At 46.7% G+C, this 18,244-nt stretch overlaps 1 protein-coding gene across 3 annotated transcripts in view; it reads right to left on the reverse strand.

Annotated features, from left to right (window-relative positions):
* AFF3 (ALF transcription elongation factor 3) overlaps positions 1-18,244 on the reverse strand; it is a 667,929-nt gene that overhangs the window by 605,566 nt on the left and 44,119 nt on the right. For 2 of the 3 annotated variants that reach the window (XM_064268477.1, XM_064268478.1), the window contains exon 2: positions 17,683-17,799. The exons of the other annotated variant lie outside the window; for it this stretch is intronic. In XM_064268477.1, the coding sequence (XP_064124547.1) occupies positions 17,683-17,735 (53 nt within the window). In that variant the 5' untranslated portion in view covers positions 17,736-17,799. The remainder of the gene's footprint in view (positions 1-17,682; positions 17,800-18,244) is intronic. 3 annotated transcript variants of the gene reach the window in all.

Below are 18,244 nucleotides of genomic sequence, written 5' to 3' on the forward strand. Positions count from 1 at the left end.
CAATCCCTTAAGCCAAGAATCTATTAATTTTACTTAACAGATTATCTATTATCTCACAACATGAATTAAGCCTATTGACACTTTCCATGTCATGAAATCTACATTCTTTATGGAATCAGAGTCATACAGGTAGAAGGGACAGTCTGCCTTTAGGCAGAAGCTAGGAAAAGAACCGCAAGATGACGTACATGAAAAAATCACCTTACAGCCAATTTCAGATTACCTTCATAAGGCAGTTCTACTAATTTTACTGCTACGCTGTCATTATCGTTATTAATGGTTACAATTAAGTGTTGTGGTAGATTTAACTGCTGTGGCGAACAGTTGTTACCATTTTCTTCATCCATAAAACTTGTCCAATCCGTGGTTTTATGGGTATACAAAAAATTAAGAGGAAATATGTAGACAGTATACTTTTATACATTTCAAATACTAACCCAAAAAACTGTATCTAAAATGACAATCCATCACCCATCTGTCACTTTGTCATACTGTGGTGGCTTGTGTGTTGCTGTGACGCTGGAAGCTATGCCATGGGTACTTCAAATACAAGCAGGTTCACCTATGGTGGGCAGGTTTCAGCAGACCTTCTAGACTAAGACAGACTTGGAAGAAAGGTCTGGTGATCTACGTTTGAAAATTAGCCAATGAAAACCCTGTGGATCAGTATAGACTATTGTCTGATACAGTGCTGGAAGGTGAGCCTACTAGACTGGAAGGCACTCAAAATACACAGTAGCCGCAACAATGGACTTGAACACCGATGATCGTGAAGAGATGCGGACGGCACGTTTCATTCTGTTGTACGTGGGATCGCCATGGGTCAGAACCAGCTCCACAGGAACTAACGACAAAATACCAGTGAATTGCAGACAACCCATGCACAGTGAAGTCTTTCTAAATAACAAACGAAAACCAGACCCACTGCCGTCAAGTCTATTCCGATTCATAGAGACCCTACAGGACAGAGGAGAATCGCCCCACAGGGCTTCCAACGAGACCCTACAGGACAGAGGAGAGCTGCCCCACAGGGTTTCCAACGAGCCGCTGGTGGATTCAAACTGCCGACCTTTTAGTTAGCAGCTGAGTTCTTAACCACTGTGCCACAAAGGCTCCCATTTTTAAAACAGAATTTCAAAATACACAGTAACATGAACACGGGATATCATTCATTCTGAGTTAAAAAATTTCAAAGTAAATCTCCAGATGTTTTTCGGTACACAGCTCACTTGTGGTGCCTACTGGAGACCACTGCTATGAAAAGAAATACATCAAATCACAGATATGCTAAGGTTGGAACCGAACTCAGAACTCATTTCTGCTTTTCCACCTCTCATTCATGCTTTCACGCCTACTGCCAACTCCAAAAACCACTTCAACGTTCTCATCTTATGGGACGGCTGGCTCTAAAGCATTCGACCATGGACCGCTCCTTCAAGCAACAGCCTTCCCTTTGCTCCTGCGACCCCACTCTCTCGTGATCAACTCCTTCCCAGCCATTCCTTTTCAATCTCCTTCATGTGCTGTCCTCAGCCTTCTTCTCTCCTCACTCTTCTTGGACAATCTTGCCCAATATCTTGGCTTTAACCAGCTCCCATACGCTGATAACTCCCAAATCTTTATTTCTGACCTAAACTTCAGAATCACACAGCAAACTCTCTCCAGCCAATTCTACGTGATGGCCCACAGGCACTCTAAGTGCAACGTACTAGCAGAAATAGGAAAACCATGGAGCCCTGGTGGCACCGTGATTAAGAGCTGGGCTGCTAACCAAAAGGTGGACAGTTTAAATCCACCAGCGCTCCCTGGAAACGCTACGGGGGCAGTTCTATTCTGTCCTTCAAGGTTGCTACGAGTCGGAACCAACTCGACGGCAACAGGTTTAGGTTTTTTTGTTTTTGGTATGGGAAAACCACATTTCCAAATAACATCCGTGTGTACTAGCCTTTTCTTCTTGATGTAAACTCAAAATTATTTCACATTGGCCATGGTATACCAGATGTCTCTCAGCTGGGTAACTTACCTAGGATGAAGCCTTTGGCCTGGCTACATTGTCTGATTTAAACCAAACTCATCTTTCCCTCCTCAACTTGCCTGTCCTCCTCTATTCCCCACCTCATCACACAAGCTAGAAATCCTAAAAGCATCTTTAGCCCCTCCTTCTTCCTCATTTCCGCACATCCCGTCAACCAGCAAGTCACCAATCTGATTCCCTGAACACCTCTCCAGTCCATCTCCACTGTTCTACCCCCACGGGCCTGGTCTCTTCTTAGCTGACCTCCTGGATCCTCCAGACTTAGCCCTAACAGCCACCAGACTCATCCATGTGAAACGTCATCTAGAAACAATGATAAAATGCAAATGGCCATCTTGCTCCTCTGATCAAAGCCCTCAACAGCTGGCCACCATCTACTGGAAGTGTTCAAGTTCCTGTAAATGCCAAACAAGGCCTGCAAAGGCCTGGTCCCTGATTTACTCCTCAATCTCGTCTCTGGTCACTCCTTACCCTGAAGGCTACAGACCTGTAACCTAACTACATCAGTTATTGCTATTGTTCACAACATGCTCTTTTTCACCTCTCTGCCTTCCTTATACTACGGCACCTGCCACATCCTCCTTGCCCCCAACCTACTAGCCGCCGACTTACAGCTGCCGACTTACAGTGATACCGTGTATGTCTGAGTGGAACTGTGCTCCATAGGGTTTTCAATGATTTTTCAGAAGTAGACTGCCAGGCCTTTCTTCCAAGGGTGCCTCTTGAACCTCTAACCATTCAGTTAGCAGCCATGCACATTACCCATTTGTACCACTCAAGAGACCCCACCTCCTAACCTGCCTTACTCCTATTCATCCTTCAAGACTCAAATCAGACATCACTTCCTCCAGGATATCGTCCCTAAAACTCCATGCTGGGTAGGGTACCCTTTCATGTGCTCTACAGCATCCCCTATTAGAGCGTGTAAAAACTCTACTGAGATTACTAATCATGTGACCTGTTCTAGGCCAAAGTACAAATGCTTCAAAGACTAGACAGTTTCAATAACTGGTTGTCCATCTGGACCCAGACATCTATGGATCCGAAGGACTGATGTTACCAAGATCCTCTTAAACATTCACACTGTGTTGTTACATTACTACATATAATACTTCAGGACTCTAAAATATTATTTTCTTCTTACTGAGGAATAACAGTAAGGAAAAGAACAGAGATTATATAACTAATTTACATAGCTAATTACCTACCTAGATAGTAGAAATGGAAATGCCACACTTCCTTTCAGACTATAAATATTTAATTTCCATACTCAGACCATGTTAGCTCAGCCTTGGAGTTCTAATCCAAGTGGGAGGAGAGGAGGTGGCTGGGAAGAAGGTAAAATTTACCACCTTTTCACCAAAGACTTTTTCCAGGTATTCTGCTCATACTAAATGAGTAAAGTCTATTTACTTTAAAAAAAAAAAAAAAAAGAGAGAGAGAGAAAGAAAGAAGGAAAGCTACCTGAAAGGTTTAGTTGTCAGAGAAGAAGCTGTATCATTCTGGGGAAGCAATTCTCTTTAATGAAAGCAACACAAGCAGGAGAGTCCACGCTGTAGCAGGTGAGCTGCCTTTTCCTGCACATGGATGTGACTCTGACAGAGGACTCAGCAGGCTCCACAGGTAATGTCTGCCCTGGGCTCCCACACATTCCCCAGCATGGTGCTCTGGTATGTACTTTATCTGCATCCCCCTGACCTGAGCCCGGACGACCCAGGCCAGACCAAAGAGTTCATCCTAAGTAGTGACACAGCTAGTCATCTGGTATACCATGGCCAACTACTAAACAGCTTGACTTTACGTCCAAGAGGGAAGGATGTTGCATACGGATGTTAATTGGAAGTGTGGTTTTCCCATTTCTGCTGATGCTGCAGTCTAGTTCCTCAGGATCACTGACAGCTCTTATCATTTTGCTCTCTTTGTAAAGCTAAACCCTACCACCAGCTGAGTCCGTACCTCCACTATCACCACGGAACAGGAGAAGGGCTAGACGAAACAGTTCAGAAAGTAGAAGGGCCAAAACATTAGGGATTCTGAGGAAACTGAGAAGGCCTAGTAAGAAGGGTTTACTTGCTCTGCTCCAGGAAACTCTAAGCTTCTATTTCAGAAAACTGTAGAGTTCTTGGCCAGTGAAGATACCTGCCTCTCAGCCAGAGGTAAAGTCCTCAACCTCAAACAGCAATTTCCACCTCAGCAGTTCCGAGAAATGACACCAACAGGCTCCCTGCCGTGAAACACGGTTGGTAGAAAAAGGAGCAAGCAGCGCCATGCTGACTGCCTAGCTTCTCAGCCAAGGCAGATGCCCCATGCCAAAAACCTGAATAATGTAACCAAGTTCGGGATTTAGCTCAAAGTCTTCGGTTGCTTTTTGGTTCTTAAGGCGCTCTTGGGGGTTTCTTCTTAGCACCCAACACTGCAAACTGAGTCTGAGTTGTTTTTTTTTTTTTTTTTCTCCCAACAGATGTCTAAATTACCTGACTATCCTGCTATTTGTACCATATACTGATAGCTAGTAAGTCGTATTCTCTCCAATGTGAATGAAAGGTCATTAACTGGATGGCACTAGTACAAACTGAGGTGCCCTGGTGGCACAGTGGTTAAGACCTCAGCTGCCAACCAAAAGGTTGGCAGTTCAAATTCACCAGCTGCTCCTTGGAAACCCCATGTGGCAGTTCTACTCTGTCCTATAGGGCTGCTATGAGTCAGAACTGACTCGACGGCACCTAACAACGGCAACAATAACAATACAAACTGTCTCCATACTTGAGGGCAGTGGTCTCTCTTTCCCCTCCCTCCCGTCTGAAGGAAAATTTAAATTAGTGGAAAGTAACGTGGGATAGTACAAGAAACAGTTAAATACAATCAGTCAGATAACGTAATGGGCCATAACCCATAAGGCAGTGCCGTGGCCGCTAGGAATTATAATAGGAGCCCTGGTGGCGTAATGGTTAAGAGCTACAGCTGCTAAACAAAAGGTCAGCAGTTCAAATCCACCAGCTGCTCCTTGGAAACCGTATGTGGCAGTCCTATTCTGGCCTATAGGGTTGCTATGACTTGGAATAGGCTCAGTGGCAACGAGTTTGATTCTGGAAGCATAAACAAGACATGTTTTTGTTAGTTGCTGTTGAGTCGATTCCGACTCATGGTGACCCCATGTGTGCATATTAGAACTGCTTCATGGGGTTTTCCAGGCTGTGATTTTTGGAAGCAGATTGCCAGGCTCATCTTCCAAGGCACTTCTAGGTGGGTTAGAGCTGCCAACTTTTCAGCTAGTAGTTGAGTACTTAACCATCTGTGCCACCCAGGGACTCCAAATAAGAAATACCAAAAGCCAAACTAAACCCGTCACCATGGAGTCAAATTCCAACTCACAGAGATCCCAGAGGACAGAGCAGAAGTGCCCCATAGGGTTTGCAAGACTGTAAACTTCACCGAAGCAGACTACCGCATCTTTCTCCCAAAATAAGAACTACCTCCCCGCAAAGAGAGGGTAAACATTATTGCAAGCACTACTGTCATTTCACTGTCCCCCAAAGCCCGTCAGATATAAATTTACACTATTCCTACAAACTCGGCTCTCTTTTCCATTCCTGAAACATCACAAAAGTTTTTATTAAACCTGCAGTGTGACTGATTACTGACTGATTACTCTTGTGTGGCCTTTCTAGCCATGGTCTTGTAACTCCCACCCAGGTGACTGGGCAGGACTGTGTGATAGGGTAATCCAAGGGGATTGGTCAGTTTTGCCTTCAAAGAGAGCCAATTCCAGAGCAGAGGAGAGGAGCCCACCACTACCAAGGAAGGAGAGATCAACAGGAGAAACCCTACAGCAGAGACCCTACAGCAGGAGATGGCAGAGTGGACTTCCAGGCCCACAGAGAGAAGATAAAGCTGAGTGCCTTTGCAGAGACGCCTAGGGCTAGGGAGAGGTATGCCTGCAAGCACGGCTGCGAATAGGCTGTCCTGATGGAAGAGGTGTATCCTGAGTGTTCCTGAGCCTGAATATAAATGTTACTTCCCTTATAATAAACCCCGTAATCATGAGTGTGGTCCGTGAGTTCTGTGGCCACTGCAATGAATTATCGAGCCCAGCAGAGAAGCAGAGAGTGCTGAGGGAGGACGGTTAGCGTCAGAACTAGTAAAGACGGCGGAGAGAGGAGGTTTGTCTGACCTCCACCTCATGGGCGGCAGCTTTGTGTTGTTGATCTTGTTTCTCTTTCCCCTCATGGAGTTGAAGGGGGTCAGACACTGCCCCCAAGCTGTCTTTACAAAACCCAGTCTGGCTTGCTTTTATCAGCAACAAGCTTCTACGCCTAGCTCTCCCCATCGGTTGATGTTCAGAAAATGGAAATTAATTTGTGTGTGCACGCATGCAAACCCTCGTTAGAAAGATAAACAAACTTCACACCAACCTCATGATGAATTCAAGATGAACTGCGCTACATCCACGCAGTGCTATCTGCACATGTCTTTCCAACGGAATAGGTTTGGAACTGCAGCGAAATCTGACAGCCTCCTGGACTCAGGGTACTCCAGGTAACAGCTGAGTGAGAGGGTGGCTGGGAGTGCTGGGACAGGGGGCGCGGCTAGGCTTCTCCCTAACTCTAACGGAGTGTGGGCTCTGACTCTCAGGACACCAGGAAAGGTGCACTTTGCAGCTCTGGTCGCAGGGTAGGGAGTAATTCTGCAGATGGCTGCCCCTCGCTCACCATGAAATAACTAACCCTTGCCTTTAAGTTGGTTCCGGCTGGTAGCAACCCTGTAGGACAGAGTAGAACTGCCCCATAGGATGTCCAAGGCTGTAATCTTTACAGAAGCAGGCTGCCACGTTTCTCCCGCGGAGCCACTGGGGGGTTTGAACTGCCGACCTTTCAGTTAGCAGCAAGTGCTTAACCACTGGGCCACCAGGACTCCTCCCTGCTTACCACCACCACTACCACCCCCCAGCCCCCTCCTAAAGAGAGAAATATCGTGCCTAGAGGAGAACGGGAACATTTGGAGGCTGAGCACCTACAGAAGATATCTGAGAATCCCAACAAATCCAGAAGTATCTGTAAGACTATCCAGTCCCCTCACCGTTGACTTCTGTGGCAGAATGACTCATCCTTTGAAGGGCTGATAAGAATTGAAATGCTGTAAAAACTGATTAGCCTATTTATTACAAAATTTGTTTACTTAGGTTTTTATGTTTACTTCCCACTATATCCCTACCAGGATACAATTAACCGCCCCCTCACTCATCAGAATTGTATCTGAAAGGCTCACAAAAATAAAAAATTGCCGCATCTAAATGTAACCTTTGGTGCTGTGGAATTTTAATGTTATTATATTATACAAAGCTACCCCAAAATAAAGAGAAGAAAATATAGTATTTTGACAGAGCTTTTTTTCAAAGGAGTTTATTCTTTTAGTCCTTGCTGTTCAAAGCTTGGCTGCTGGATGAGCCCCAGTATTATCTGGGAGCTAGTCAGAAACGCAGAATCATGGCTCCACCCTGGACCTATTAAACCAGAATCTACAGTTTAACAAGATCCCCAGGTGGTTTGAATGAGAGTTAGAGTTTGAGAAGCATCGGCCTTGGTGATAGTTAAGTATGCTGACCTTAACTAAGTATGGTGATTGTTTCACAAAACAATTTCCTGAGCCCTTTTCTCCCTCTGGAGCCCTGGTGGTGCAGTGGTTAAGAGCTTGGCTGCTAACCAAAAGGTCAGAAGTTCAAATCTACCAAGCTGCTCCTTGGAAGCTCTATGGGGCACTTCTACTGTGTCCTAAAGGGTCACTATGTGTTGGAATTGACTCGATGGGTTTGGTTTCTCCCTCTACATACATCCTATACAAAAACATACATTTTTTTGAAATTTCAAAACAAAAACTGATTATTTCCCAGAACTAGTGTTGATCCTAGTATAGTAAAGTTTTTCTATCAAAACTGCCAGGTAACTAATTTAACATGTCAGTGAACATTGACAGAAAATGTGTTCTGTCACTTCATAACTCAGGTAAACAGTACAGGTATGACAAGAAAAATTTAACTAAGACTAACAGACTCACATTACAGCCCTCCAGAGGATTTTTGAAAACTAATTTCCTGTCCATAAAAAAAGAAAAATAAAATCATTTTCAGTATCAAGTTATACAAGTATCAAGTTAAGCACGTATCTTGTAACCTGAACTGCATGTTGGAATGGTCTCCACATTACGGTCACTTTGTTTACACATTGGGGTGGTCTCCACATTACGGCCACTTTGTTTACACGTTGGAGTGGTCTCCACATTACGGCCACTTTGTTTACACGTTAGAGTGGTCTCCACATTACGGCCACTTTGTTTACACGTTGGAGTGATCTCCACATTACGGCCACTTTGTTTACACGTTGGAGTGGTCTCCATATAAAGACCACTTTGTTTACATGTTGGAGTGGTCTCCATATTAAGACCACTTTGTTTACATGTTGGAGTGGTCTCCACATTACAGCCCCTTTGTTTACGTCTGCTAACAATGAGCCTCCTGGGGAGAAATTCTGTGAAGACGTTTAAGTACCTACTATTCCTTCTCCACATGTGAGCAGAGAAATTGCAGCGAGAAAAATACACAGGTGAATACAATTAATGACTCGTGCACTCTTGACTCCTGCTCCCTAAGGGGAATGATCTTGGATGGAGCTGTGGACTTGGAAGGAATCTGAGATAAGCCACTGCTGCTGGTCCAGGAATCTTTCTACAAAGTATGTGACAGGGGTTCTACAGCCTTCTAAACCATAAAGCAAACTAAAAAAAAAAAACCCCCGATTGCCATCGAGTTGATTCCGACTCACAGCAACCCTATAAGACAGAGTAGAACTGCCACACACGGTTTCCAAGGAGCTCCTGATGGACTTGAACTGCCAGCCTTTTGGTTAGCAGCCTGAGCTCTTAACCACTGTGCCACCAGGGCCAAACCAGTTACCCTCAAGTCTTTTCCGACTCTTGGTGACCCCATGTGTGTCAGGATAGAGCTACACTCCACAGAGTTCTCACCTTTCTTCTGAGTGAACTCCAACTGCCGACCTCTGGGTTAGTAGCCCAGCTCTTAACCCTCTGTGCCACCCAGGGACTCCTCTACAACCTTCCGTTGTTGTTGAGGTGCCATCAAGTCGATTTTCAACTCTTAGCAACAGCAGGTGCCAGAGCAGAACTGCCCCATGGGACTTCCCAGGACTGAAGACAAAATGACACCTTTGAATTATGGGTTGGCAAAGAATACTGAATATACCATGGACCGTCAGACAAACATACAAATTTGTCTTGAAAGTACAGCCAGAAAGTTCCTTAGGATGGCGAGACTTCATCTCACATACTTTGGACATGTTATCAGGAGGGATCAGTCCCTGAAGAAGGTCATCGTGCTTGGTAAAGTAGGGGGTCAGCAGGAAAAAAAAAGAAGCCCCTCAACGAGATGGACTGACACAGAGTCTGCAACAACTGGCTCAAGCATAGCAACTATTGTGAGGATGACACATAACCGGACAGCATTTCATTCTGTCGCACACAGGGTCGCTATGAGTCAGAACCCACTCGACGGCACCTAACAACAGCTACAACTGCCTTTAAGTGAGATGATCATCAGGCCTTTCTCCCTCAGTGCAGGCTGGGTCTAAATTGCCAACCTTTAAATTAGCAGGCGAACCCTTAACTCTGGAGCCACCAGGGATCCTTACAACCTTCTCCAAAACCAAACCCATTGCCGTGGCATCAATTCCGACTCACAGCTTTCTAGAGACAGGTAATCGCCACCTTCTGAGGCAGCCCGCTTCACTGTTAGATACACTCACAAGCACTGATTGCGCTCATTCCTTTGAGCAACCCAGAACAACTCTATTCCCCCTTCCTGAGGGCAATCCTTCACACAACCGAGGGCCGCTAGCATGTCCCCTGGCGTTAGCGTCGGTAGACCAGATCCATGTGGTTTCTTGGATGTTGTGGCTTCATTTTACCCTGATCTAATTGTGTATTTTTGTTTCTCTTGAAACTAAACGATGATTAGCTTGACATAATGAGACCCACAGTGCCAAATGAAGTCACTGGATGTTAACAGTTGGTAACAGAGTGCATTCTCAGTGAAATGTCAAGGATTATGTAATGGTTACCATATCTACATATGTGAGTGCAACTGGAGGGTATGTCTGTCCACTAGACCACGATGTACATGAGAGCTACCAAGCTGCACTCAGGAACGTCCCCGGGTCCCACGGCCAGAGACAGAACTCTTCTCTGGATCACTGGTCTCACCCAATGTGGCCTCTCTGTATCCTTCCTTGTTTATGAAGAGAAGTTTTTAAGGAAGAAAGTGTATTAAAAAAAAACTACGTTTGGCATTGGCAGAGCAACTGACACTGTTATTACTTAATGTCACAACCTCATGAGGTAGGCCAGTATAAACGCTGTCATTTTATAAGTGATTAAACCAAGACTGAGAATGGGAAATGGGAGAAACTGTAGGCCGTCCAGGGTCCACCAGAAAGCAAGGCTGGAGCCAGCCAAATCCAAAAACCTCAATTAAGTTCCCAGACAAAAGGGACTAGCCAACACTGAAAATAAATTTTACAGATTTCACTTTAAAATAAAACAAGGAAACATTATGCCACCATTAAACGATATTAAAACCATCTATTATGGCCCTGGTTTTGCCACCAAGGTTGTGTTCCCAAGATAACGAAAATTTAAACAGACAAATTTATTCCAGGTTAAAACAAAAAGAAACTCCATTCTGAGAGTCTTTTTTTTTTTTTCCCCTGACGGGGCTTCATTTGACTGTTACTTCCATACATGTTATGCCTCCTTCAGGTTGCTAAATCTCAAGTGTCATCCATTGGACCCATTTTGGTTCACGGGGATTATTCTCCAGAAATAGATTCTTAATATTTTATAACCCTCCTACATTTTCACAAGAACCTGGAGCACAGGACATGGGCAGATTATCCAATAGGTAAGGTAAGCACGGGCTTACTCATGCTTACTTACTAATCTACGGTGAACAATTTCAAATGGGTTACACCACTTCAGTGATACAAAACCCCGGTGTGAAACTGTTCACTGCAGATTAGTAAGCGAGCCCATGCTTACCTTGCTTACTGGGTCATCTGCCCCTGCCAGGTATTGTAACTTTGAAAAGAGGCTTTGATTACACAGGAAGGTGCTGTGGGTTTGGGACAGAGACAGATGTCAGCCATACCTAGAAGTAGAATCTTTGACGTGGTTAAAAAAAAAAAAAGTGAAATTGTTCACTCCAAATGATCTGGTAAGGTAAGCACCGTGCTTACCTTGCCTATTGCGTAATCCGCCCCGCCCTAAACTAACCAGTCGCCCCACTGACTTTCTCCAAAACACTCTACACACTATTCAGGGTTGATACTGCCCATGAGTGGATTCATCACGCAGCTCCCTGTTCTCAGCATCCTTCCATTAACTCCTCCTTGCCTCTTCCAGGCTGGCCACGGCCCCTTCACCGCTGCAGCCCTCAGCTGCTAGCTTTGGAAGCCACTCTTCTCTGAAATACTTCCATCCGTGCATCTCCTGAGGTATTTTCCCACATTCTAGGCACCTCTGGGTCTCTCGGCCAATGAGAGCTGTCACAGCCAACCATACAGCCATGCTTAGCCAATGAGAGTAGCACAGCCAACACACTGGAGCTACTCTCCACCAATCAGACCTAGAACACCTCAGGCTCTGCCCACACCCCCACACCAGCACCGAAAGTTGAACAAATGTGGGGCCCGAGCTTTTGACCTCTCCTTCTGACCTTTGTGTCTTGGCGAAGAACCGTTTTGACCCACTACCAGTTGCCATTGCATTGATTCAGACCATGGCGACCCTGTGTGTGTCTGAGTAGAACTGTGCTCCATTGGGTTTTTAACGGCTGATTTCCAGAAGTAGATCTCCAGGCCTTTCTTCAGAGGTGATCTGTGTGGATTCCAACCTCCAGCCTTCTGTTACCAACCAAGCACAGTAACCAACTGCATCACCCAGGGACTTCATTTTGATCCACAAGGGTTGACAGAAGGGACAGTGCTAGGCCCCGAACAAGTTTGCTTTACTGGGGCTAGAAGAAAATTGGTCAAGGCACTTGAAGTCAAAATCAGGATCTGTGCAAGTTTCCTGACACTATGAAGGGTCTCTATAGCACCTGAAAGAAGCCCTGGCCTGAGACATGTCCCAGTGGCAGTTGAAGACAACTACGGGTGCCAGTGGGCACTCCTTGAACACATCCACATGGAGACTCAGCTGTCAGTGGCTCTGCCTCACTGGCCCTCCCACCTCCAGGAGTGCAGTCCGTCCCACCATTCATTAGTTAATAACTTTCTCTTCACCAACAAGCTCTAAACTTTATTCCCTGCATATTTCTGTTCAGAGTCTTCCCTCTGGGTTGACTGTGCTCCCTTTTATTTCCTCTTTTTAAAATTCTACTCGTCCAGGATCCGTTTCAAATGAGGATCTCTTAATCTCCCACCAGGACGGGCCGCGCTCCCCTGAGCATGCTTTGTAGTGCAGTTATTTATGTGCACGGCTTATTCTCCCAGAAGCTCCCCACAGGGGCACTCTCTCCTGAGCATCCCCTACAGCAGGGTTGTTTTTTTTTTTTTTTTTTAATACTTAGGGTCTTAACCCATGGATGGGAAAATACGAAAGGAAAAAAGAGCATCACACCTAGTAAACTTCTGAAACTTTTGTTTTAGTTATGAGCGTGCCCGTGTGCGTAGACACGCACAAACAGTAGGTTGGAATGTTGAGTGTATTTGTCACTGTGGGTCATGCCTGAAAATCTGAAAGCCACCACCCTACTGCACCTCCCCTCTGGGGATGCCGCATGCTCCACGAATGCTGACTGAGCTGAGAGACACGGATGAGTATGAAACAATCCACTGATTGCAACCTCAAAGGTTCCAGTTGGAAAGAATGTATAGTATAGTGCCCATTTTAACAACAGTAAGTGGATTCTGGCTTATGCGACGCTACCGGGGGCAGTGTGGAGGATCTGAATATTTACTACTGGGGGTTGTATTTCAATAGACCCTCCCCCCACTCACTAAAATGTGTTCATATTTAAAGTAGATTAAATACAATCTTGGTCAAGTGCACAATGGAAAACTTTTTTCATTGACTGAAACCACTTCGTGATTACAAAGTTCTGAGTCTTTCAAACACTTGGTATAGGTAATTCTGCCATGATTCATAAAAGGATCTTTCAGTGACACCAGGAAGCCTTTGTACCAGTTCTTTCTTTGCCCAAGATGCCTCTACGTCCTCTCAATACCCCCACCCCCACTGTCTGTAAAAACCCCATTCATCTTCCAAGGCTTAGTTCAAAGGCCCCCTTTCCATGGAAGCCTTTTTTTTTTTTTTAAGCTCAATTTTTCCTCTTTCCTTCCCCCATCACCCACCCAATCTCAAACATGGTCTTTCTCTCTTCTGAACCACCAGTGCTGAAAACTTCCTTTCTGTTTGTGTATGTACTTGTCTCATTTTCCAGCTAGACAAGAGCATGCACGCCCATGTTTTACTCAGCTTTGTATCCCCCATGGCAACCAGAAGTACAGTCATCTTCTACTTAATAGATGATCAATACTTACTTAAGTGAATACATGATAGCAATGATTAACCTGTTAAAAGTGGCTGGTCATTATTTTCAAGGCCCCAAGGAAGGGCTTCCTGTCTCTTAGCTGACGGAAGGCTGATGGAGACCAGGAAGAAGAGCAGGTGAGTGAGGTGGGAGGTTTGGAAGAGGCACTGCTCCTCCTCATCTCCGCCCTGGCCTGCTTACTGAACCCCTTGACTCTGCTGGGATTTGACTCTACAGAACAAAGCTGGGTGCAGAATGAACACCTTCGCTTTGTTCCAAGTTCTCCATACCTGCTTCAAACAGGGAACGGGAAGTAGGATTACAGGGGGAAATTTGGACTACCCTTCTCAACTTTAAGGTATGGCTTAAAAGTTGAAACAGCAATCTGGATGATTCAGGCTCAAAACACCCACCTTGAGAATTAAGTACAGGTGTTTTTAAGTGGCAGGGGAGGGGGGAACTGGTGCGCAAGGCGGTAGAGGAGGTGGTTCTTGAATTATCAATTGATTGTCCATATTGATTATATTCGACATTATTGAGTTTTTCCTTTAATGCTGTCTATACGGTCATTTGGAGACATTTTCTGAGTAAGCTGCCTCAGGTTCAAAGCCACATCACAACAAACTGCAAATCTATTGGTAAAGAATGCCCGCCAATCAGAAAAAGTTTTTAGGAATTAAAATATCATTCCCTTTTTCTATTAATCTGTAATCCCCCTCAACCACCCCAGCACCAAAAAAAAAACTTGCCTAAGACGAACTAAAGGGAAACATTTTTAATGGTCTTTATTTAAAGTTTATGTTTTAGTTAATGCATACAGGGCAGACATTGTTTCCTAAATCATGGTATTTTGTTTTCATATGCTAAACTTCAGATCAATACAAGTTTAGGCCTCTGACCTTTACTTTCTTTGATATTTTAACAGAATCGTAACTACCAGTCCATCAAAGTTTTGCTGAGTAATTTCACAGTTGCTGTCATGAACTGACAGGCATCTGCAGTGCTCTGTGTGAAATACTGGATGTGAAGCCAGATCAGGCACCTGGGCTCAGAAGCTAACTCTAGCTGGAATATGGCTCTTCCATTTCTAGACCTATGACCTTGGGCAGGTTACCGGCCTTCTCTGACCCTCGATTTCTCTATATCTAAATGAGAACAATAATAGTTTTTGCTTCATAGGGTGGCTGAGAGGGTTAAATGAGCTAAAATACGTAATGCACTTACAACTAAAAAAAAAAAAAACAGCTGCCATCAAGTCAATTTCGACTCATCATGTGACCCTATAGGACAGAACAGAACTGCCCCACAGGGTTTCCTGGGAGCAGCTAGTGGATTTGAACTGCCAACTCTTTGGTTAGCATCTGAGCTCTTACCCACTGTGCTATCAGGGCTCCATGCTTGGAATGGTGTCTGAGTAATAGTAAATTTTCAATAGCTGTGAGTTTGAAAAAAAAAAAAAAAAAGTGATCCTCATTCATTTAACAGTTCAAGCCCTCCGTTTCCTCATCTATAAAATGGGGACACTACCATTTACCACCTCCAGGATTGCTATGAAATTCCAGTGAGGAAGCTATAGATATGAAAATATCAGACACACAGAAAGCCCTCAAATTGTAGTTGCTCTGCACCACTTACAAGCTTAAAAACTAAACCAGAAGCTTACACACTTACAAACAAAGTTAAGTTAGAAAATACCATCCAAAAGCTCATCAATCTAACAGAAAACATGCCTGTATTAGAGATCCACGCACAGGGATTGGCTTGCCCTTCACTTATCAGAAATATGCAAAAAAAAAACCCAAACCCCTTGCCATCGAGTCAATCCCGACTCATAGCAACCCTACAGGACAGAGTACAACTGCCCCATAGTGTTTCCCAGGAGCGCCTGGTGGATCTGAGCTGACCTTGTGGTTAGCAGCTGCAGCTCGTAGCCGCTACGCCACCAGGATTTTCCTTATAAAATGTAAATTACACATCTGCAAAACCAGAAACACTCCCCCAGTCGTGACAAAGTGTCCTACGATGCTGTAATCAGCAATGCCTGCACACTTTCAGAGGCTAAAAACACTGACGCATTCATTAAAACCTGACTGCAGATTTACAAATAGTGCTTTTCATTTTTAAAAATAATACAAATGCTGCTGTCGATAAAAAATATCAAGTCATTTGGACAGGCATTTCTTAAATGACTGTGCTCAGGTAACTCAGCTGGGCACCAAGGGCGTAAAGGGGTATAAAGCTCCAGCCCTGTGCTGGAAGAATGTGAAAATTATGACTGATAACCTCCCAACACGACTTCTGAAAAGCACGAGGGGGTTTTGATTTGAGTCTGCAAGCAGAGAAGCAGTACAAAAATATCCCGAAAGAAGTAAGTTCTTCCCTTCGACTAGAGAAATGCCTTTTAAAAGCAAAAGTCATTCTTAAAGTACAGTTTCTGTCTCGAAACCTATTGAACTTATGCCAGAAACCAACATTTCTAATTGTAAACCCGTAAAATAATAGGTATCTGTAAATGAAAGGCTGAAATAACCCCAGGAGCAGCAACACAGTAATTAGCAACTTTTATAGAGTAATAACATGTTTCATATTCTTTCCACACTGGCTCTTTGAAGTTTCCAGTGTAATATATAAAAGTTTTATGACATTAGGGCCCATCCTTGTGTGTTTTATAGGCGCCAGCATTATGCAGAGCAAGCTGTACTTACTCATCGGTGGATCTTTTATAAGAAACGGCTCGATAATGTGCTAGCTTTGTGTCCGGTTTATTTTGTTACACCTGTCTTTAGAAAGATAAAAGTCACTGGACGCCTAAATCACTGAAAAAATCCACATATCATCTATATGGTCTACAAGGCATAAAGCAGTTTAGCTTTAAAACTGTACGTTGCATATTCACGTGCACAAACCATTTGCTGTTTTAGACACATGTGAACTCTTTACTGAATTAAAGCAAAAAAAAAAAAAAAACCCTCAGTTCCACAAATAAGCGATTACCAGAGGCAGAACCGAGTGCAGTTAATACGCCTGCTTGAGCAGCTGTTCACCCCGTAAATATTAAACGTCACACAAGTTCCTTCAGGAAAACGCAGGCTGTAATCTCACCACCTGAATGCGCTGGCTGGAAATATTTAGGAGATATGGGAGGGGGGGCACAGATAAGGGGGATGTTGAAGCAGCCAACGGGATTTTTAAGACACCCGCAACGGGAATTAAACTGCTTCTAGGGGCGATTCACCTACAGCAGCCCCTCAATGTGAAAGCCTGAGCAACAGACGGGGAGGGCTCGTCCAGCCGTCCGCTCCCCACGCCGCGAGCTGCGAGCGTGGCCTAAGGAGAGCCCCCCAGGCTCCGGGGTCGGGGGGAGTGGGGTGATCGAGGAGTACAACCGTGGCGAGGTGTGAACAGAAGGGCCCAGAGGAATTGTGAACCTCGAGGAAAGGAGTCTCCCTAAGCCAAGGCCTCTGGAATTCCGGCACTGAGAAACACTCGCCTTGTGCCCCGGGTGCTGACTTTTCCATCTTGGGTGGAAGTGGGTGGGTGAGACAGAAGGGATGCAGCCGCCCAGCCCCAGCGCAGGCAGGGAGGAGGCTGGAGCAGCCTCCACGGGCACTTCGCAGCAGCACAAACTCCAGGGGGCCGCGGGTGGGAACCAGAAGCTCTTGGAGAAGCGCGAGGGGGGGGCAATCGGAGGGACAGTAGCTGAGAGGGGGTACGGGACTGAGGGGTGGATCCCCAGGCACTAGTGACATGCTCTAGAAATCGGTTCTTTTTCTCTCCACGGCTGCGCTTTGCCTCTGGCTACCCAGATCACCAGACCCTGGGCTGGTGCGGGCAGCACCGGAGGGAGGGGACAAAAAGGGGGGAAGAAGACGGGAAGGCGCCGGTGCATCTACCCGGGGGAGGCTGGAAGGAGCCGGCTAGGCGGCCACCCCGGGCCCACCCCACCCCCACGGCGGCCGGGCGCCCAGAGCCCCCGGCCCAGGTGAGGGCGCGCGGGCCGCCGCGGCCGCCCCTCGCCGCTCCCGCCTGCCGAGGCGGCCCGGGGACTCACCACAGCGACTCGAGGTCCCATTCCTGGAGCAGGGCTAAGTCGAAGCTGTCCATGGTGGGAGGTGTCACCGCCGCCGCCGCTGCCGCCGCCGCTGCCGAAGCTCGGGCCGCCCGCGCGCTGCAACGAAAGGCGCCGCTCAAGGTGCATCCCGGCCTCGCCGGGGCCGCCACCCGCCCGCCGCCCGCCGCCCGAGTGGGGGCTCCCGGCGCCCGCGCCACGACCCCGCGTCGGCCCGGCCGGGCCCGGCGGCGGCGCACTCACCCGCTGGCCGGCTCGCGCGCAGCCACACTCTCGAGAGCGGCGAGCTCGCCGGCCGCCGCCTCGCCCCCAGCCGGGCCCTCCGCCCGCCCCTCCGCCCGCCCTAGCGGCGGCCCGCTCGCTGCAGCCGCCGCCGCCGCCTCTTTCTCCTCCGGGAGGCGCGTGTGCGCGGCCGAGGCCGAGGCGCGCGCGCGCCGTGGTCCCCGCGCCGCGCCCGCCCCGCGCGCCCTCCGCGCCCCGCGCGCCGCCAGGTGTCCGGCCCCGCCAGCAGGCCGAGCCGCCTCGCCGCCCCGCGCCCTGAGCC

Source organism: Loxodonta africana, chromosome 15 (genome assembly GCF_030014295.1).
Source record: "Loxodonta africana isolate mLoxAfr1 chromosome 15, mLoxAfr1.hap2, whole genome shotgun sequence".
In the NCBI taxonomy this organism is placed as follows: Eukaryota; Metazoa; Chordata; class Mammalia; order Proboscidea; family Elephantidae; genus Loxodonta; species Loxodonta africana.